Below are 22,787 nucleotides of genomic sequence, written 5' to 3' on the forward strand. Positions count from 1 at the left end.
TTTCTTTTCAAAAGCTTCTACATTCAGAAAAGGTCAAATTCAGGAGGAAAGAAAAATCATTTCTAAGCAGGGAGACCTAGATTTCTTTATCATTTCATTTTCCAGGACATCTCAATTTTACTCTAGCAAATTTTTTACCTGTAAATGTACCTTTTCTCTTGAGATACAGCACATTATATAAAAGCAAATGTTTAGTTCCTCTCTTGTTGTTTGTATTAAGTACATCAGCTTGGTTGTTGTCTTGTTAATTATGATTTTTCTCCTCATTTATCTGGATTAACTCTCCATGCCTTTCCCTGCCTTCTCATGATTCAAGGGCCTGATCCTGCTTTCATAAAAGTCAGTGAGGGACACATTTTCGAATTATCTTATATGCAAACTTATGTAGACTGTAAGTTCTTCAGGGCAGGGACCATCTCTTTGTTACATGTCTGTGCAGTGCCTAGCACAGTGGAGCTGAGGCCTCTAATGCTGTGGTGAAGTACAATTAATAATGTACAAACACTGGAGCTTACAGGTGCATGATCTTTTGTGTACACAGGATGGTGGCAATTCACAAAGATGAATTTGAACTAAACATGCTGAAAATTTTGCTAGAACTGTGTGCAGCTGCAGTCAGGGCAGCCACACAGATTTTGACTGCATGTACAATGCTGGGATTTTGAAATAGAGCTTCTGTGAGCCACTCATTCCTCCACACTTCCTGAGACAGCTGCAGTTCAGGTGGCGTCACTTCTTCTTTTTCTTAATGGCTCCAGTAAGGTATAGCTGTAATTGGGTCCAGATAGCTCATCACCTGAGCATAAATGGAAGAAACTAAGGGGTCGGGGGTGGGGGATATTGGAAAGGGCTTTGCGGCATCTGGATGCTCAAGAACTAGGTAAACATAAATACTGGAACATGCAGGAGATAAATGGTTTGGCTGAGTCAGTCTCATTATAATGCACTTTCTTCCTGAATTACAACATTTCCCCACGCAGGCCCTCCTATTTGGGCTAAATAAAACGGGGATTAGGATGAGGTATGCTTTGCCATAGACTCTCCTTTATTCCAGGCAAACTCAGAACAGTAACACAACTGTGCTGTGTCTTCCATCCTCTGCACACATGCTGCTCTGTAACATGGACAGAGGCACCTAAATGAGCTTGGACTGGAACTTTTCAAATATGTGCTGACAGCTGACACCCTGAAGCTGTTGGTGAGGTTGCCACTAGGGACTGAAGTGGCAAACTTGGTCTTCCCAGGAACCTCATGGCTAAACTAAGGGAGTGGACTTTAGATTTTTACTGTCCTTGCAATATCGGATGAGGGAGAGAAGATCCTAAATTCTGCTCCTGTGGCAGCCAGAGTCCTTCCAAGAAGGAACATGCAGCAGTGGCCATTGGTGTCTGAAGTAGAACTGTCTCTTAGCAATAGATAAATTCAGGATGGATGGATTGATTGATTGCATTGGCCCAAAAGCCTGCTTGGCTCTTATTTTAAAAATGTCTAGCTTTACTGTGGATGTGGTGCCATTTTGGCCCATTTGCTTGGGGTTTGCACAGGGATTGCAGATTTGGACCCTTGCACAGAATACCATCATTTAATGTGTCATGCGTTAAAATATGCTTTTACCAGACTTACTGCACTGTATTCTGTGTATCTTGCTCTGTTGATATTGTTCTGAAGATATTTCTGTAGGAACTCTAAACTGGCATCCTTTTTAAAATCTGAAAAGAATAGCAAGCAACACCATAAGTGCTGATAACACTTGGGAGTGTGACTTACGCAGACAACGCTCACCCACTGAATCTAATTTGTTATGGCTTAGTTTGCACTTAATTTTTATTTAATTAAATGTGAAAACATCATGAGGTGTGTACCTGTGAGGATTTCTTTTAATTAATGAACTTCTAAATATCAAAGCAAACTGACATCAGACATGCAGAGGTTTATATCCAAAGCTAAATCAGGGTTTAGAAAAGGTTAGTAAAAATGTAATCTCTACCTCACACTGGTAATTCTGATATCTTACTCATGATGGATAGTACCTTTCTCTATGGATTTGAACAAACCTATTAATGGAGTAAGTAACTATTCAGCATGAATAGCTGGCCCCGTGTATGTATCATCAATACATCACAAGCCTTTTTCATTTGACTCTGTGTTTGACTTTAAAGCTATTATTTGAAGTCTCCCATCCCACCCACTCTAAAGATGAAGGTCATTCACTCTCAGATGTCTCAGGAGAGTTACAGCTTGTTCTAGTTGGCAAGTCATATCAGGAAATTTCTCTTGCATTCTTTCTTACATGTGCTTGAAGATGCTTCCACTTTCAAAAAATAAAATAATTACTAAATACTGTAAATTAAATCTGATAAAAAACAGCAATGCATGTGAGATTCTCTAGGGTCCATTTCACACTTTGCATTTGTAATTAATACAAGTTCACTGAGATGAAAGTTTACATCTGTTTTTGAGAACAAAATGTCCCTGAAATAGACACACATTTTGAAGATTTTTTGGAGAAATTAGAGAAAGAGCACTGATGTTCACTTTTCAATTATAATTCCATATTAAAACAGTCAGCTGTCTAGAGCACTGATTAGATCATCAAACCCAGCCTGGACAGCTAGATGGACTCCTTATATCGATGCTTGTTGGTTTGCCACTAGATGGCATTATCCATTAACTGCAAGGTGAAATATATGTTTTGCCATGGCCTTAACATCTGCAGATTAATAAAGTAAGACAAGGTCCCTGTGTTTCCTGACAAATGGAGAAGTGAAAGCATTGTAGCTCAGAAGTAATTTGACCTAGTTCTGCATCACTGTAACTCAGTCAAGCCTTAACACACCAGATATGGATTTACTCAAAGCAATGAGAGGAAGTCAGCTGTGGCAATCCCAGATGACCCCCTATGTAATGAACATTTCCTAATAAATCCCTTCTATCCTCATTATTACATTTAAGTTTTGGAAAAGTGTGTGTTTGATTTCCAGTGCCAAAAGTATTTGCAGACAGTAGCTCCCTTGTTATATGACTGCATTTTAAGCATTAGGAGGCATTGTGTTGCTTCACATTGAAGTCTAGGTAAAGAGTCAATGCTGAAGATTATCTTTAAATAAAGAGCACCAGATATGAGCAGGAATTTCATATTCTCTATGGCTTTGATGTAGGAGGCAATGAATGAGTTATCATGGGTATTGTAAATGTAGATGAGAGATTTGTTAGTGGGCAGTTATGTCCCTTGACTTCGGTGAGGTTGAACCAATGTCAGGGCAAGATTCCCATCCAGCCACAAACCCAACTGCACACTCAGCAGTGCCTATTGTATAGTGCTTCCTTCCCCAGAAAAGGAGGCTGCAAGCTTTACCAGCTGCTGCTTCATCCAGACAGGAGAACAAGGCATGCCGTTGTTCTTCTGTGCCCAGAGTGGGTGCCTTAGCACATCCCTCATCCCCTGCTTACCACTGCTGCTACTCGCAGCCAGGGCAGGGGGAACTGGAGTTTCTTCCCTTTCTTGTTTTCTGAGTGTGGAACAAATAGCTGCCAATACTCAGATTTAAAATTTATGGGTGAAATTCTGGTCCTATTGAAGTCAATGTGAGTTTTGCCATTGACTTTAATGGAGCCAGGATTTCACCTTATGAGTTGGAAGGTCTTGCTATCTCTCCCATTTTCTCCCCATCTTATTCTTTCCCTTCTCTCACTCTGCCTACCCTTTTCATTCATTCCTTCCTCTCTTCCCATTCATGCCATGCCCTCATTCACAATCACCTCCTCCCCACCATTCACTCTGCCTTCTCATTCTCCTTTTCACCTTTCCTCACCCCTTTCTCCCACTCCTTATCCCTATTTCATACACCTTCTCCCTTACTGTCACTGATAGCGCGTGTTGCTATCTCTCATTATTTTATGGCCAACCTCCCAATATTTACTGTATTTCTTAAAGCCCTAGTTGTTGGGAATCAGGATGTACGTGCTCTGGCCTAGTGGATAGAATAGGTATCCTGGTTAGAGAATGGAAGCAGGGGTTAGAGCCAGAGTTAACTGCCAAATACCAGAGCCAAGGGATAGATCCAGAGTCAGGACCAGGAATCGAAGCTGAGGATCAGAGCCGTGGTCAGATACCAAATGCTAGAGTTAAGGGTTGAGCCAGAGTCAGAGCCAGGGCTCAGAGCCATGACTGATAGACAATGGTCAAGAGCAAGGTGACAGGGCAGGAACCAGTGAGAGGCAAGGATCAGGCATGGAGCAGGAGTAAGGAACAGGTCAGGAGTGGACTAGGAATGGGGTTGGATAAGGATTGGAGGAGGCAGGCAAAAACAGCCTCCAATGTGGCGGTGGCAGCAGGAAGTTTGCACAGTTGCTCAGACAGCCCACCCAACTCACTTCCTGGCTTAAGTAGCAGGTATGAGCCAATCAGGCAGCCACAAGCCTTTGGCACTCTGATAGCACTTCCTGTGGGGCTGACCTCTCAGGTTTAAAAAGATGGTGTTTTGCTGGATGCTCCTGCACAGACAGTCAGCAAGATAGTGTTTTTTGGTGATGAGAGAGTGTCAGAAATCCCCACAGCCCTGTGTTCTAGACCTGCACCCTCAGATCCTTACATTAGTTCCCGGAGTCAGGAAAATGTGAGAATCTGTTTTTTTTATTTTAAGTGAGTTGCTAGCCCACATGGTTCCAGAGAAAAGCTGATAAATGTGACTAGAGTGCACTCCTAAAAGCTCAAAAGCCAGAAGTAAATAAAAAAATTATAATTTGAGTTCTTTTTAATCTCATGATTTTTGGAGGTCTGACTCGTGATTTTTGAATGCTTACAATCAGAGTCTTCCCTAGGGTATGGCGAATCGGGCCGACTGCTCTGGGCCCTGCTCTTTGGGGGTGGTCCCCCAGGCTGACATGATTGGCCAGCGCATTCACATCCACCCAGGCCCCGCACCCCATTGTAATGTGTATGTGTGTGTAAGTAAAGGAGAAATTAACACATACAGAAAGCGAGGGCACGAGTGAATGAAGGAATAGATGGAGTGGGGGTGAGGCAGAGTAAGAAGAGGGAATGAGAGTAGGTGTCACTCAGTGATTTCAAACTTGAGCTTGGGTAGTTGTTTATGCCACACATAGAAAACAAAGTAGAAGGAACATTGTATTTAAACTTCCTTGTATGTCATCCAGGACTAGAGCTGGTGTTTACCAAAGCTTGACCTCATATTGTCCGGTATACATTTTTCTCCTAACATTATTTCCCCGTATTCCTTATTCTAAGGGTACGTCTACACTTACCTGCCGGTTCGACGCGGAGAGTTCGACTTTTTGGAGTTCGAACTATCGCGTCTGATCTAGACGTGATAGTTCGAACTCCGGAAGCGCCGCGGTCGACTCCGGTACTCCACCTCGGCAGAAGGAGTTGGCGGAGTCGACGGGGGAGCCGCGGAGTTCGACCCCGCCGCGTGTGGACGGGTGAGTTGTTCGAATTAGGGTACTTCGAATTCAGCTACGCTATTCACGTAGCTGAATTTGCGTACCCTAATTCAAACCCCCTTCTTAGTGTAGACCAGGCCTAAGTGGGTTGGGGGTTTTTCTCCCTTGCTTTGTGTAACTGCAGTTACTCCAGCCCTGAATTAGGTAAAACATTTCATAGTTTGTCTGGATCAAAATAGTAGTTTTGAAGCCCACTATAGTAATATTTGAAAGTAAGAAGTAGCTCAGGATAGTAGACTGAGCGCATGAATGATGGACAGATAGAATAGACAGATTCAGTCAGTTTCGCCCCATCATAGGAAAGCATCCTGATCCAGGACAGCCCTTAAGCAAATGCTTAAAGTCCCACTGATGTCAAGACCTGAATAAGTTAGACTTAAGCACACGTTTGAGTACGTTCCTGAATCAGAGTCCTTGTGAGGAAGACATAGCAATGCCACTTGTATAAACTAAAGAATCCTGCAGATGAACACAAAGTGTTTAAATATTTTTGTTTTCTATTATTAATTTTATTCTTCTCAAGGGATCAATATGAGCTTGATTAGAATCTAATGTAAACTGTCCTCTAGTGAAAACTTCTTTGCTCATAATTTTAATTCAAGGTCAGTCTCCCTGCCTAATGCCTATCCAGTTCTTTGGCTCTTCTGCATAGCAACAACATTTCCATATCCTTATTTGCATCAGGAGATTCCTTGTCTCTGAGAATACCATTATGTTTCTAAGTACATTATTGAGCTGCTATTACTGCAGTGATAATGGCAGGTTTTCTAGCATTCTCTTGATTTTAAACATTATTTTCTTATGATGTGCCATTCTTAAGATTGTGTTGGTGTTTTTGAATGACATAAGCCGTTAATGTTGTTATCCATGATGGCACCAGTGGGGCATTTTGCAGTTTGTACAGCATATAATAGCGCTAATAATCTAATTACATTAACAGTGTCTGATTGATATTGAAGTGTTATCCTCTTTGATTATCATAGGTTTTCCTTGGATTCTTTTTTTATTTCTATTTCAGAGTTTAGTTTATCCTTTATTCGTTTTAATGGCAACTTTCTCCTACCAGTGCTCGATTCATCCACCAATGCCTGCTTAAAATGATCAGAATAAAAGGTGGAAGTTGCTGGGGTTAGAAGTGGAATGGTTTGTGCCATATTTTCAAAAGAGCTCAGCCTCTATTTAGGCATCTAATAAGAAGCCAAATAGTCAAAGGGGCTCATTATGTTGAGAGCTCAGCTCTTTTGAAAAGCTGACCACAGATATCACCGTGGGAGCTGCTGGGTTTAAGCAAGTCTTGAATAGGGTGACCAGATGTCCCGATTTTATAGAGACAGTCCCGATTTTTGGGTCTTTTTCTTATATAGACTCCTATAACCCCCAATCCCCTGTCCCGATTTTTCACACTTGCTGTCTGGTCACCCTAGTCTTGAAACTCTGGCCCTAAGTGAGAGATGAGCTGCAATTGTAGGTGCTGAAGAGTTGAAAATCTGGCCGCTGGGGCCTGAGCATTATGGTTTTTGATTCACAAAGAGAAAAATGTAATTGCAGAGTAAATGGCTTTTATTTTAGATTAAGGAAAACAGCAAAGAAGTAACAAATATAAAATATCCACAGGAAAGATAATAGAGTGCCTCTCACTCTCTTGGGCCATCCATCTTGATTCCCCTCCCAGGCCTGCCCTCTAGTAAACAGACAAGCAGGCAGAGACAACCCGATGTGGGGGGGAGGGGCAGAATGAGGGCAGTGACTTCAGCAGATGTTACTGAGCCTGCTCAGTCTGTGTGAGTATGCTCAGTACAACCCAAGCAGCAATTCTGGGGGGGGGGACATGACCCCCGCAAACCCCCCCCCCCACGGGTCACCACTGCAGACAGGTTTCTTACATTTAAAGATGAAGTAGACATATGTGGCTTTCTTTGAATTGCAGAAGATCAAATTAAGCAGTGATTGAATTAAGTAGAATTAATGTTACTGTTGACATATTTTAATATTGATTTTTATCTCCTGATAATGGAGAGATGGAAATGATATGACAGTATCAAAGTAGCATGAGAATTCAGTGATTACTATTATTATTATTTATCATTGAAATATAGTATCCTCACATACAAAGGTGATGAGTTCGAGGACTGGAAACTTGGCAGTGCATAAAAGCAAGTAGACTTTGTGGCAGAGCTACTCTTATCTTAGCCCTCTCGTGCTTTGATATTGTATCCTCTGCCAGAGTTTCACAGAACTGGCTTGCGTCATGTACCACAGGCAAAATCAATTTAATCATTCAATACAGAATAACAGCTATGTGCATAGACAGCAACCACTATTTTGTGCTCCACTTACAGTACTACAGATTGCAGTCTACATTGTTTGTAGTAAACTGCAAAGAATAATTGTAATAAACTTAGCATTTATATTTCATTTTGCATCTTCAACACACCACACAGATATTAACATTAGAGAGAGGCCTGAAACAAAACCCTGAATCCCAACCTGCACACCTCACCACTGAACTTTCAGCCAGTTAGATCCACATCCTGATCCAGACTTCGCAATTGACCACTTTCACTACAATGGATCAAACCAAAACCTCAGAAACCATCTTCCCACAGATATATTTGGGGAAAACCGGATTTTCCAGGGACTTTTGTGGGCTTTGGACTAGGCTCAAAATAACAATATAATTCTGTTTAAAAGAGCTGCAAGACTTTTAGGCTGCAGAGAGAGTAGCATGTAACAGGAGGTGTCACAGTTACAGGGCAAGCTGAGCTTTAGACCCTACTTAGTCCCTTTCAGGACAGGTTTCACTACTTTCACCCCTCTCTGGGAGGAACCACACAGACCAGATCTCTGGGCTGCACCACCCTTACCTTGTTAACCCAGTAAGTCCAACTGTGTTTGACACCTGTAAGTCCTCTTCTTTAAGGAATCTATGACAGCAGCTGATAAAAGTGACTCAAAAACAGCTTCTTCAAACTAAAGTATTCTTGATTCACCCCAAGGTACACTGCACACAGAGCAAAGGATCAAAACAATAAAGGCCTATGTGCATATTTCCCCTTACCCAAAACTTAATCTTTCCTTGCATGCTTTGCAAAGTTCCATTCAGCCCAGTTACCTCCATCTCTGGTTTGGGAGAGACAGCAAGCTTGCTGCAGTTTCTGTCTTTTTCTGCCAGAGCCTTCTCTCAAACCATTTCTGGCAACCCACTCAACTCCCTTTCTTCTCTAGGCTGGCATCCTTAAGCTTTTAGTATTCTTTTTGATCATAGGCTCAGGTCTGAGAAAAGTAAACCTTGCCTGCCTGGCTGGAGTCAGGCAGGCTATTCCCCAGTTAATAGCTTTGCCATTGTTACAGTTCCCTTAATGGCTTCGTTTGATCTAAGTCTATGCAGTCAGGTAGGGAATATCACACTGGTAACCTGAGGTGCATATGATATTTATAAAAATATATGTCAACAATTCCTTCATTCTTCATGGGAAGTCAAGATGGCTGACCATGTCTCATAGAGCAGACAACATTGTACATCAGAGGCTGCCTTTTCCATGACCTTCACAGATACAAATGTAGAAAGACAAGTTGTCTAATGTGCCTCAGACACAATTCACTGCATATGTCCAAGGGCTTAAAACCCTACAGGATACTTGAGAGCTTATCAAAACTACATTAGTCTAATCATTTTTTCAGCCTTTTGCATCTTTTGAAGTGTTGCTTCCTACAGCAATTGATTCAAGAAGTGGGAAATTCTTTACATTGGAAAGCAAGTAATATAGAATGGCAAGTGAATTTGTGGAACTCATGCTTTTAAATATAATTAGGATGTTGTTTATCAAATGTAGAAAAGCTAAGACTCTCTTTCTGCGAACTGATCCCTAGAGCTGGTCTAGATTTTTGGAATTTCAAAGCAAGTCAAGACACAGAAAGTGAGTGCAACAAACAATAAAAATTAAAAATCATCAATTACCTCACAATAAAATACATTTTAAATCCAGTGAACTCTATGGTCTGGGTCTCATGCAGCAAAGACTACAATTTAGACAAGTACAGTTTATGGACCCAGTGTGGTACTGCTTAGCTTGAGGAAATCCTTCTTTAAAAATGGTCTTGAGTAGCCAGTTTGTACTGCTGTGAATATTGCATAACTTAGTTTCAAAGGGCATTTTGCAAAATAATGCTTTAATTATGTCCCAACAGCTCTTCTCTAGTAACCTCCTCTCCACACTTTCTGTGATCCTTTTTTATTTGTACCTGCCTCCCACTTCAGCTCATTGCACTGCAGCCATTAACCTTCTCCATTAGAACTAATGGCCTCAAAATTTGTTAACCATGCAAAATGAAGGTAGCTTACTGGGGGAAGGGAGGGATTTTCCTTTAAAAGCCATTTAAATGATGATGCTGAATTTGGCAAGAACAGTAATAAATAGCCTTTTGAAGAGAAAACTTATATCAGTGGGCCATATTCTGCCGACCTGTACAACTCACTGAAGTCAATAGGCTTGAAGGGATATAACTGAGAATGTTTTGACCCACTAAGCTAAATTCTCACATGGTGAAAGTCAATGAATTTGAAATCAGGGATGAATCTAGCTCTTTAAATATTTACAATGAAATCAGCTTTCATTGTAAGAGCAACCAGGCATTGTAAGAAAGCTGGCAATGTTAATTATAGTACCATTTCTTGCGGTGCTAATTATAAAATTAGATACCTTTTTAAGGTGTAATTAATATACAGCTGGTTGGATTAAATGGTCCAAGAGATCTTTCTCTGGACAGTAGCTATGACTATCATTCTGTGAAGTAATTGACAATATTAACTGTGTATGTTTTAATAAATAAACTTAATTATCCATTATGTAAACATCTAACTGCATATTTCTAAATTAATCATCAGTCAAGAGCAGAATGAATAGAAATGCTTAATCAACTTACACACGCACACACACACACACACACACACACACACACAGAGCACTGGGCACCTTAACCTAAGTGTAAAGAACTGAATAGGAAAGAAAATTACTACCAGACTAGCTTTCAGGTTAACACTTATTAATCAAATTGCTAGGAACCCAGTTCTACTTTGTAATAGAGTTTATGCTTCCTTTGTTGTATTGAACAGCACCTTATTAAGTTATCTTAATACAATGAAGTGCTAATAGAATATGCTGAAATCCTTTACTGAATCTCAATTCCAAGTTTTTGCAGCAGCAGTGTTCAATCTGTGTTCTCATCTACACTATAGAAATTTGGCATGATCCAACTTGAACATCTCTAACACCTTATGTCCACTCACCAATGCTCCCCATAGCGCACAGATCAACATTTGAATTAGACTTGCTTTGAGCCAGGCTTACTACCATGGTACTCTATGGTGCCATTCTCCAGCAGAATGGGGCACCCCCTTCAGACAGGGGCGAGGAGAGCCCCCTTGTCCTCCTTATGGCATGCAGAGGACCAAGGAGATGGTGCCACAGACAGTCCAGCAGAGGTAGCAGCGATGGCAAGAGGTCCTGAGACATGGAGGCTGGAGTGGAAAAGGCTGCTTATGCAGGAGAGATGTGGGGGAGCTAGAGACTGACCTGGAGCAACAGAAGTTTTCTGACCAGGACAAACACTACTGGCTCAAACATGAGAAGAGGGTCAAGTCACACCCAGGAGGAAAGAGAGAAGAGTGGACATACATACTCAGAAGCTGGCAGGCAAACAAATGAACCCCAGTGCTCTGCTTAAGGCCACAGTCAATATGGGACACCAAAGAAGGTCCTGGGACTCTGACTATGGGAATATGGGAGGAATGTTGGAAATGATACCAGGGCTTTAAAACCAAATTCAGGCTTTTATCCAGGAAAGGCAGAGAGGGTGAATCAAGCTCCCTCATCTGACCCCCAACATGTAGAGGGAGGTGTGAGTCAGAATGCAACTGAGGTAGCTGACAGAAAGAAGTGGGGGTAGGATCCTCCCTGCAGGTAACAAAGTAACCAATTGTTTAGACAGCCAAGAAGGAAAGGGAATTTCTTCCCCCAGTTTGACTGCTTGATGGTGTGTGAAAATGTAAAAGAGTCTGAGACTGGTGGGGAAGGAAATGCTGCTTGCCATGACTTTGATGCAGTGTGTGAAGAACAAAAGGCCAACCCTCTGAGAGGGAGGGTGGGTGGGTGTAGGGAGGGTTCAGTAATCTTCCTCCCCCTCCCCACCCCCCCAGAAGCTGAGGTCATGCCACAGGGATTCCCAGTCCCTGACCTCCAGACAGGTGGGATGGACAAAAGATTTGGGCTATAGGGAAGAAAGTTTATTATATGAATTGTAATTTGAAAGTATAAAAGGTATTGACTGTCATGCCAGTTAGGGAGTGAACCTGTAGGATGATGATCAAGCACTCTAGTGACATTCACTTCTGTATGGAGGGAGATGTGACCAATATTATAATCACATGCATTACCTTTGGTGACCATATTCTATTAAATCTATGAATGATTTATGTATGATTGTGTTCTACTCTATGGGGGATGCTTACCATAGCTCCTAGAGGAACTAAATCAGTGGGAGGTGATGAAGGTGAATCACTGAGACTAAATAAAGAGGTACCAGCCCCTGGAGTGATTTCCATATCCTGGTTCAAGCTGAGTTTTCCAGCAACCAGGAGACAGACAGTGCTTTTGGTATAAAAAGATGTGCTTGAACTGACACAAGGTCTTTCTTCTGAACCAGAAAACGGATGGGATCTTCTGTCCAAGATGAGATTCCATTTGTGGAAGGATTGGAAGGCCCCAAGAGACCAATGGGTAACTCCTGGGGATGACAGCTGAAGTATTAAACCTTGAAAATTTGAATTTATAAATATATCTTAAAAAAACTGCATAGTTGGAAAGCTCTCCGCTCTTCCTGATGCAGGGCCACAAGCATCGACTGGTGGGATCTCATAATCATGCAGACCTGGGATGACCAGCAGTGGGTTCAGAACTTTCACATGAAGAAAGCTACATTTCTGGAGCTTTATGAACAGCTTGCTCCAACACTTTAGCGTAAACTAGGCACGCACATGAGGGCACCCTTGCTGGTCCAGAAGCAGGTTGCTGTAGCTGTCTGGAAGCTGGGTAGCCTAGACTACTATAGATCTATTGACAGCCAGTTTGGTGTTGGGAAGTCAACTGTAGGTAAAGTGGTGGTGGAGGTTTCTGAGGCAAGCAGATATGTGGTTTACCCAAGGTGGCGGGCATAAAAGATATTCCTAAGGTAATTGCTAGCTTTGAGAGAATGGGGTTTCCAGACTGTGCCAGGGCCATTGATGGGACTCGTGTGCCCATAGTTTGCCCTAACCATATCGAGGAATAGTGTTATCTTACTAATTCCTAATTGTCCCTTATCATGTGCTTACAATGTGTATTTAAAATAATAAAGGTATGATGTGCTGTAGTGATAGCAACAAACTTTCTTGGTGACATAAAAAGCTTTGTTTATAACATGTATTAGAAAACTACAACACTGACCCATTGTTAATGGCAGCTGGCCTGCCTACCACACCAAAATACTAGTAACAACCAGGGAAGCTGGAACAGGGGGCCATGGCCCCCTGGCCTCCCCACTTTTTACCAGACATAAGGGTGAGTGATGGGGGGAGGGGACGGAGAGGAGTGAGCAGGAAGCAGAGTCTAGGGATGAAGGGGTGGCGCGGGAGCGGGGGCTTGAGGAGAAGGGGCGACATGGGAGCGGAGGTTCAGGGGGAAGGGGCAGCCTGAGGGTGGAGCCTCAGGGCGAAGAGGCAGCGGTTTGGGCTCCTGTGGTCCCCCCATTTTTAGGGCGCTTCCACCACTCCTGGTAACGACAGAATCTTTCCCCCCAAAAAAGTGCACAAACAAGTGCAAACAGTGAAACCATGTACAAGACAGAAAGAAACCCCCTATTGTTGCATGTGTCGTGGCCCTGATTCTCCTTTCCCTTCTTTCCCTGTTTCCCAATCTCTTGGTACTGAAGAAGGGAAGTGGAGGCATCCACAGGGGAGAGAGTCAAAGACGGAGGAATGCATGGGGCTAAGTTGCCCTGCCCACCCACTTGTGGAGCCTGACTGCGTGGTCCACCCAGCCAAGCTGTTTCTGGACTGCATCTGATGGTACCGTGCCAGGCACTCAGGCTGGGATGTGGGTGCAGCAGGAGCTAGTACTCTCGCAGCCATTAGTGATATCAGCCACTCAAATGGTTCTCTCTGCTGAGCTCTGTCCTCCTCCTTTAGCCACGGTTCCTGTTTCAGGAACTGCAAAGGCAGTGCCTGCTCCCATGCTGAAACCCCATCCTCAAGCTATGCAGCCAGCCTCAGCCTGTCCTCTTGTCTCTCACCATGCCTTTTCTCTAGCTGCAAGTCCGTCTGGTTTTAGTACTGGACCTGTTTGTTGGTCCTGTCAGGAACTTCAACCATAAGTTCATCACAGAAATGCTTCCTCTTGGAATGGTCAGCGAAGCTACATTGCCCAGACTTGTACTGCAGTGTGGGTGAGCTGTGGAGGTACTGCAGCCAATAGAGATCACGGGGCCTGGAACAGGACAAGACACACACAGTTATTGTCTCAAACAGCTCAGTGCAGAAACACAGAAAAAATCCTTATGGAATTTTAAGGATATAAAATGTTACTTTTCCAAACTGAATTTCGATACATTGCGAGAGGGATGTTTTAGTCCACAGAAGCTCCCTGGACACAGCCTGGTTAATCACAATGAAAGAAGTGCAGAGACAAGGGTATGTTAAATATTCAAAGCTGTTTCTTGATTTCTAAAAATTGCACATCTTCTTGGGTTGAGAGGGACAACTGGCAGTGACCTTGCTACAAAAGCTTTTTCTATCATTCCAGGGCTTCCACATTTTGGAAGACATAACAGGTCTTGTGGAGCCCGATTGGCAAAAGGAGATGTTATTCCAAGCTGCCAGTGGGAAACCTGCAGCATATGCAGCCGAAGTATTCAACGGTATAGTGACTGAATAGCCCATCTATGAGTGCACTGCCTGGTTAGCTACCAAGGTGGCCCTGGAAAATACACCCTTCCCCAAAATGTATTTCTGCTTCAGGAAAAGTTTGCATCTATTAGTACCCGGGATTGAGTCAGAATTCATGAGAAAATCAACAGGATGCAGCATTAGCTTCCACACAGCTTAGCCAGTTGTGACTGCATGCAGACACACGGAACTCCACAGCTATCCCCTTACACAACCACCCGCCCCAGCACATTTCTGGATACATTTTCAAACCCCAGTCGAACTTAGGACAAATGCTTCTGTCACCAATGGACTGCATGGATTACATGTACCTGAAAGGGGCTAGATTTGTGCATGGAACACATTTCCATCTCCCACCCCACAGTTCACAGTTTCCAGGAGACTCATTACACCGCTGAGTGGTTACAGAGCAGCGTACTTACAGGTATGACAATGTAAGGTTATTCTTTTTTAAGAAACAGGAATGCCCTAACAAAAATCTGTGCCCTTCCATTAAAAATTCACTTTCAGGGCATTTTTACTGTCTGCATTTCCTGGTCTCCATTTTGAACTCCACATGGTGGGGAGCAGGGAGCCATGACGATGGCATACAATCTGCCAGTAGTGGATGCCCACGGCTAGCTGGGGCTTACAACAACTTTTGTGTTGGTTTGTAGAATGGAAATCCCTTCCATTATTGTATTGATAAACATTATAATGGAGCCAGAAACTTACTAGTCTCTGGGTGGCTTCTGTCCTGTCTGTGTTTGCCGCAGGCTCCACAGTGGGCTGTTCCTCAGGGGAACATCAAACAGCTCCTCCAAGTACAGCCCCAGGATGTGCTCTGCTGCGCCTGCTCCAAAGCCTCCTTTGAGACCAGTTTCAATAACCGAGTCACTTCGCTGGCCTCACTTGGTGCCTGCTGCTGCCTCCCATCACACCCTATGCTGGATCCTGGGGCCAGCAGGGTACTATTCCAGATGATCAGTTTATCATGCAGCACTATTGTTTCCATTCTTAGCACAGCACCCAGCACTCAGTCAAACTCCTCATAAAACAGGCAGGATGTTGGCAAGTTGCTGGAGGTCCACTTCTGATCACTCTTGACACTTAATCTGCTCCCTGCACTGGTCACTGGTCCGGTAAATTTGCAGCAGTGCCAATTGTTATTTGTTGGTATGAGTGATCATTCCTGGTACTCTTACTAAAGTCCACTGTTTTGCTGGCCTCACACCTGAGATTTACCAAAATCTGGCTGTGCTCCAGTGACCACGAAGCAGCATGCTTTGAAAAGGGCTTGTTCTGGTCAGTCTCCACTGCAAAGACTGAAGGCTCTCTGACCGTGTGTTTGCAGCTCAGTGGTCAGAAGACAATGAAAGAGTTAACGCTGATTAACTGAGCTGCTGTAGTACACCAAAGGAGGTTGCTTCCTTTTTCACTCTAGTTGATTGGAGATTCTGGAAGCCAGCCCTTGGGATTGTGGGATATTTTTGGCAGACTCCCAGGATGTGAGTTAAAGAGGCTCCACGCCAATTGACATGGGGCAGAGAAAGTCAATTTTGACAGGAATGTCAAGAGGTCCCTGCTTTGGCTGCTTCTGCTCCTATCAATTGGAGTCTCTGGTTGGCAGGTCTCTGCAGTTTTCCCCCCAAGGCCATATAGTGGGCGGGGGTGGGGAGAGTGAGGAAGAGAGCTACTGCCTAGATCCTAATGCCCCCAGAGTGTATGTGTGTGTGGAATATGTGTGTGTGTGGCATGTCTGCTGTGCACAGTCTGGATCCAAGGGTGTGCTGAGGCTATACCCACAGGGAAGAGGTTGGTACCCACTGAGTCCACTAGCTGCTGCTATGCGCTGAGAGCCATTTCCACACTCCCTTTGAGATAGCCTCTCTGGAACTTGGCTCCAGGCCATCTAGTGGTCCTTGGTGACAGTGTGGCATAATAAATTAGAGCATTGGCCTAGGACTCAGGAGACCTGGGTTCTAGTTCTAGTCCTAGGTCTACCAGTCACCTGGGGTGTGTGAGAGAGAGAGAGAGAGACCTTGGGCAAATCACTTCACCGGAGTGCCTCGGTTTCCCCATTTCTAAAATGGGGATTAAAATACTGACCTTTGTAAAGTACTTTGAGCACTATTTAACAGCTAATTATTAATGGGCTCTACACTTCCAAGCTTCTCATTGCTGGGGGTACCCTAGAATTCCACCAGATTCTGGGTCTTCTGCAGACATGGAAGAAGATTTGGCCCTATTAGCAGTAAGCTAACTTCATGGGGAAGGTTTGCCTATTTGATATTGTGCAAAAAATAAAATTCCAGACTCTTGCATTATTTTTAAAGGTGACATTTACAAGATGGACTCATCTCACAGCCTCAGGGACTATGTGGTCTTTGATGACAGTCTCAAAGGACCAATGCAGTCACCGGGAAAGCCAAGAAACAATGTGTTGCTAAGCAACTGCTACCAGCATGCTATTCTATACTTATTCATTTAATTTCTAAAAGGACAAATTTTCTAAGTAGCCTCAGCTTAGCCACCAACAGTGCACACACTCTTAACCAGTTGCAATGCTCTCTGTGTGTGTAAAATAGCTGATTTATACACACAAACCAGGTAGCTAGACATCTAGCTACTAAATTTGCAAGTGCCAGTAAAGAGCATCCAAAATTGAGGGTTCATTTTTAGAACCTGGTTTGCAAATTTGGCACAGAGGTCTTTGACAAAGGCCATCTTGTATTTGTGTCTTTTGTTTCAATTTTACTTTTCTTGAAAGTGACCAATCTTGATACTTCAGATGAGTGGCAACACTTTCTCAGCAGTTTGACTATTGATGCATGAAGATCTTTTGTGTCATCATTCCCCACGCATATGACAACAAACTTTCTTAGGTAATGAAACAAAGGCAAAATGGGGATCTTCAAATGCCATATGGAAGATATTGAATCTCAGATCCCAGCACTCCTTCAAAACCCTGACTAAACTGCTTTTTTGAAAAGAGATTAAGTGCAGTAAATCTAATTCTACTGTCAGTTACAATAGTTGTCACTGAAATCAGTGGGACTACTCCAGATTTTTCACCAGTGTACCTGAAATCAGTCCTGGTCCCTAATTGTTGTTATCTGGCAAAGTTATCCTGAAGACTTTTTACCTCAAAGAAGTCATGAAAGAAGATTGTGCAAAAAGAATATATGGAAGCTTCCGCATTAATCAGGGGGTGCAGTATGTTTTTAAAGACTTTGTGATACCTCATAGAAACTTTGAGAAATATTTAGAAACAATTCTGCTTGGACAGTCTGCATTTTGAGTGTTTCTCTTTTCCAGTTTCTTCTTGTTTGCACAAAAATGCAGTCTTTATTCTGTAAGGGTGAAATGCACTCCAGTTCAGAGCCCTTACCCACCACAGGGTGTTATGCAATAACACTTGTTGAGCGTTATTGACCTTGATGAAGTGGAACTTCATGCTCACGTTGACCCCTAGTATAACTCTTATGTGATGCATCGGCCTTCTGCACTGGGGTGAATTTCACCCGAGAAACTTGGCATGGTGCTGGGGAATCAAGCCCACTGTTTTTCAAGATTTCCCTGGAGGACTTACCTGCCTTTTAATGCACATTGCAAACCAGAAGTTGTTCAACAGCAGATCACCTGTACACAAATGTGACTCCTATAAAGTTGCCAAGGTCTCTGAGACCTTTGGCACAGCGCTGTGCTGAGTGGAGCAAATAAAAGGATTCACCGTTAGGATACATATAGTAGTCCCAAAGATATGTAGTACTATAATGCAGGACAGACCCTTAACTATTTAGTAGCTATGAAATAAATAACAAACAGCTCTGAATTACAGGGTCATTTTCCTTTTGGGAGGTTCTGGTGATGTCAAACCACATGGAGGTTCTGAATTCCAGTCTCAAGCTCCCTGGGTTAGCAGAACCGCTCTGTCCCTAAGGCCTTATCTTATTCTCTGACCAGCACTTGGAGGTTGTCAAGATCAGCCCTCTATGATGAACCATGACATGGTGCCTGAGGTAAGCAAGAAAGAAGTTCCATGACACTCCTCTAAAAATGAATGAATATATTCCATGCTTTTTATTAACACAAATGTAAGAAGCTGCACTTCAGCATGGAATTCTAATTTTTGAACACAGCAACTTGCATTATATGATACAGGAGACAGTTGTGATCTAGTAGTTGTGCATAGCTGTTGAAAAAGCACCATAATTTATGATCTTCCCTAGAACTCCAGATGGAGCCAATAGTGTTCGACAGACAGTAATCATAGGCTGGGGGGCACAGATTGAGCTAGTAGTACTAAAATTATAGCGAATAAAGGATAGTCCCAGCCAGTGTCAGAGAGCCTGGGGGAGAATGAGTGATATTGTGTAGACATACTGAATGAGGGAGAGAGGATAAAATGAGCCAGTATTGTGACCAAGCCAAAGAAGTAGCTACAGCCACAATTCTGCATTTCCATAAATTTTTATGAAGTAATATTGAAGGGACTCTGCGAAAAGGAGAGGGAAGATGAGAAGCACAAATTTATCCACTAGTGGCTGGATTTTATGCCCTCTTTATAAAATCTTTCAGAAGAGGAAAGAAGGGAGTTAATAGCAACATGTTTAAAGTCTTTGTTTTTCTATAATAATTAAGTTTTATGTTTATAAACCAACTTTTATTTCAGACTCTAGATCAAAAACTCCATTTATACTGCATGTATAAATACACAGCTTAACCTCACTCTCCACTGTACAGTAATTTATGCAATAGCACTTCCTGAGAGTCATTGACTTTACATTACTTTGCAGCTCCCCTGGAATGTTAGCTCCCTGATTGGTTACTGTATGTAGACAACCTGATAGGCCAGCAGGTAGACTTAAATAACACCCTAAGTTAACAGCAATCTGCTATGCCAGGGAGTACAGCGAACTCAAGGTTAATTAGAAAATGTCTTTCTTAAAACAGCAATTCTCGTGTGATCCTTTAGAGATGAAAATTGATATTCATAGTCACATTCTACCTATGGAATGGCCTGATCTAAAAGAGGTAATAAGAGGTTAGACATTTGCTGCAGTATTAGAGCAGCATCTATTGTTACCATTGTAGCTTCTGATTTATCAATGTTTCTATTACTATATAAACATCTGTTTTCAATAGGTTTTTCTCTGATTTGGGGGGATTTAAGATCCTCATTCTGCACTACTTATTAAAGAAAAACTCCTTGGGCCCTATTTCAAGCCCCTTGTATTACTTTAAAGCAGTTTGAGTTTGTGTGTGCTTTCTAAATCCACATTAATTATGAATTTTGAAACTCGATAAAACAAAGGCCTACTATGCTGGTTGCTAAGTTAAGTAGATGGGGTGGTTGCAGATTTCTGTATTTTTATATATTGCCTGAACAATGTGATTTTTTTAAAGATTTATAGTTGTAAAAATGCTGCACTATTAATTCTGTGTTCTTAGTAAAACAGTTAACCTATGAGGGGAAGGTTTTCAAAGACACAAAGGACAGTTAGGTGCCCAAATCCCATTGACTTTAAATCTCCCCCTTAATTTGGTTTATATTCACATTTTCTTAAAACGTGTAAAGAAGCATTAAGTAAATGACTAATAATGAATAAGACTGAAATCCCTTTGCAATTCAGCCTGCATCCACTGAAGTGAATGGGAGTATCACCATTGATGTCAGTGGATACAAGATCACCCTTTCTGTGTTTAGCTAATTTTTTTTTAACTATTTCTTCTTTTGCTGAAACTTTTTAAGCCATTGGACAGATTCAGTATATTGCACTCTAACTGAAAAACTCAGTTAATAAATTCAAATACTGCTCAGAATAGAGGGCAAGTTAAATTGTTTATTTTTAATATTTGCATTAGAGGTAGTCTAAATCTTATCACTTATTGATTAGTAAATCCAAAATGCACTGTCAGAGATAATTCCCTAGGCTCCATGTTCCATAGCTGCAAGCTGCCTTGGTCGTGCAGTAGGACCCAGGTGCAGGAGGGAGAAGTATTGGTAGCTTGTTTTTCACACAGAGGCGTGATCTATTTCTTAACCCTTTCTCTGTCTCACTGTCCCCATCTGTAATATGGAGGCATGGGTGCTCTGGGGATTCCTTAGTTAATATTTGCATAGTACTTTGAAAATGGAATGTGCTATAGGTATTATTGTACTAAAGAAATCTAATTCTTTTGATGTTACATATAATCAGATTGTTTAATTTAAAAAATATAGACGTATCTAGTTCTAACTCAGTTTGTAGGATAGCCTTAACCGTGTTGAACACTATGGAATATATTTTTATCCTTTTTTATTAATTCTGCAGCAATGTAGAGAATTAGTAAAGTCACTTTTTAAAAAAAAATCATATAATTAAACAGAATATAATTTCTGAAATTATTTTCTGATAAAACTGTGACTTTGTATGATCAACTCCATCAAACAAGTTGAGTGTAGGTGATTTTTTAAAGCTCATATAATATTTCCATTTGAGGCAAGCTAGCAAATTAGTTAAGAGAGAGGATGAGAATTGAATTAGCTGCCTTTTTTTTTTTTTTGGTAATGGCTGTTTTGAGACCCTTATTCCATTCTGACTTCATGGTAGTTAGAATGAAAGACTACTAAGTTTTTGTCTGTCAATATGAAACTATTTTATCTCATTGTGCCTATCTTTTGACTGCAAAAGAATACTGTGATTTCAACCTTGCTGTTAGGCACCAGACACAAGCTGAAGCTCTCTTTACACTGTGTCTCTCTCTTCCTTTGATATACTGAGGTTTCAATTTGTTCCTGATGACAAATTTCAAAAGTAGTTTTTGCAGGTTTGTTAGCTCCGTGTTTCTGTGAATGTTAAGTGCACGGGCTAGCGGAGGTTGAAGGTTAGAGAAGGACAGAAAACTGCAATTTATTTATTCAAAAATGAGTAGCAATGGGACCTGGAATTAAGAACACGTGATTATTTCTTTAAAACTGTCAACAGTAACAATAATACAGATAGAACTGATTGGAAGGTAACGTGTTTTCTGATCCATTAGCTCTGTCACAGGCACATGCAGTGCTATCTTATAATTTTTACATTAAATTGTTGGCATCAGAATCTTGAACCTAAGATAATAGAAACCTTTGTGTTGGGTTTGTTCACCTGTGAACTTGGAAACCCATAACATATATAAAAATCATAGAATCATTAAAATTTAGGGCTGTAGAAGAGGTCATCTACTCTAGTCCCCAGTGCTGAGGCAGGACCAAATCGACCTAGACCATCCCTGAAGACCTTAGCATCTTTTTGCTAACGATGAAAATTGAGACTAGTCTTTGTAAAATGCTCCTTAAGCAAATTGACTATAAACAAAATAAAAGTTGCCAAGCTCTTGATTATAATCTTGAAAAGGCAGAAGCTTTGTGGTGAGAATCTGGGATTTCACCTATGCCCTCCAACAATAAGTGGCTAGCAATGTCTCACCGTTATGCAGAAGCTTTTCATAAATCATTGGAGATTCTGATTACTCCACAGAAAAGAGTCTCTTGACCATGGGAAAAAGCAATCTTGAATCAATAATGCCAAAGTTAACAAAATGTCTTTTTTAATCTTGCTAGGTTTAGGCATTTGAAAATCTATATCCAAATAAGCTAGAACCTTAAAAAGGCAATGAAGTTTAAGTATGAAGCATCACAGAAGGCTTATAAATCAGAAAGTTGAAAACAAAGAGCCAAGTCTAATATCAGAATTCAGAAGATACAGTAGACCCCGAAGCTATGCAGTATAATTAGTGATGCCTTGCACTTGAAGAGGTCATATTGCAAGGAAAACTTTCTCTTAAACTGGTTAGAACTGCTTTTTCACTCCTCTTGCTGAATTCTTTATAGCTCCAAATGTATGGGCCAACATTTTCAAAAGTAACTAGTAATTTTGAGTAAGTGAAGTGAAAAAGTGATCAGTGAAGTGCTTGAATGAGGAGTATGAAATGCATCCAGTTAATCCCTGAGGGCATAAGGGGGAAAATTGGTGAAAAAAAATAGATCATTGACTAGTTGCTCTATTGTCTATGTGGTTGAGCTGTATAGTGCTTCTGTTGTCTGTATAGCTGCATAATCATAGTTATTAGGGAGCCGATCCAAAGCCCATTGAGGTCAATGGAAGTCTTTTCATTTATTTCAGTGGACTCTGGCTCACACCCTGTGTGTCCTTGGCAAAACACAGTTTGAATGGTATGTACATTTAAATTGGTGTAAATAAATATATCAACATACCACAGTCGACAGCATCTCTGGCTGAAGTCAGAGGCCTTATTTATACTTGAAGTCAGTGACTGATTTGCCTGCCTGCACTGGATGTGCAGGATCATAATTTTGCTTATGCTGATGTGTTAATGATTC

At 41.7% G+C, this 22,787-nt stretch overlaps 1 protein-coding gene across 5 annotated transcripts in view; it reads left to right on the forward strand.

Annotated features, from left to right (window-relative positions):
• Nucleotides 1-22,787, forward strand: part of ACMSD (aminocarboxymuconate semialdehyde decarboxylase) — a 79,223-nt gene that overhangs the window by 16,114 nt on the left and 40,322 nt on the right. Inside the window, exons 1-2 of one of the 5 annotated variants that reach the window (XM_045032329.1) lie at nucleotides 14,169-14,185; nucleotides 18,261-18,441. The exons of 3 other annotated variants lie outside the window; for them this stretch is intronic. In XM_045032329.1, coding sequence (XP_044888264.1) covers nucleotides 18,415-18,441 — 27 coding nt within the window. In that variant the 5' untranslated portion in view covers nucleotides 14,169-14,185; nucleotides 18,261-18,414. Of the gene's footprint in view, nucleotides 1-14,168; nucleotides 14,186-18,260; nucleotides 18,442-19,324; nucleotides 19,457-22,787 lie in introns of those variants that run through there. One more of the 5 variants, XM_045032328.1, reaches the window with a different exon arrangement.

This window comes from Mauremys mutica, chromosome 10, assembly GCF_020497125.1.
Source record: "Mauremys mutica isolate MM-2020 ecotype Southern chromosome 10, ASM2049712v1, whole genome shotgun sequence".
NCBI lineage: Eukaryota > Metazoa > Chordata > Testudines > Geoemydidae > Mauremys > Mauremys mutica.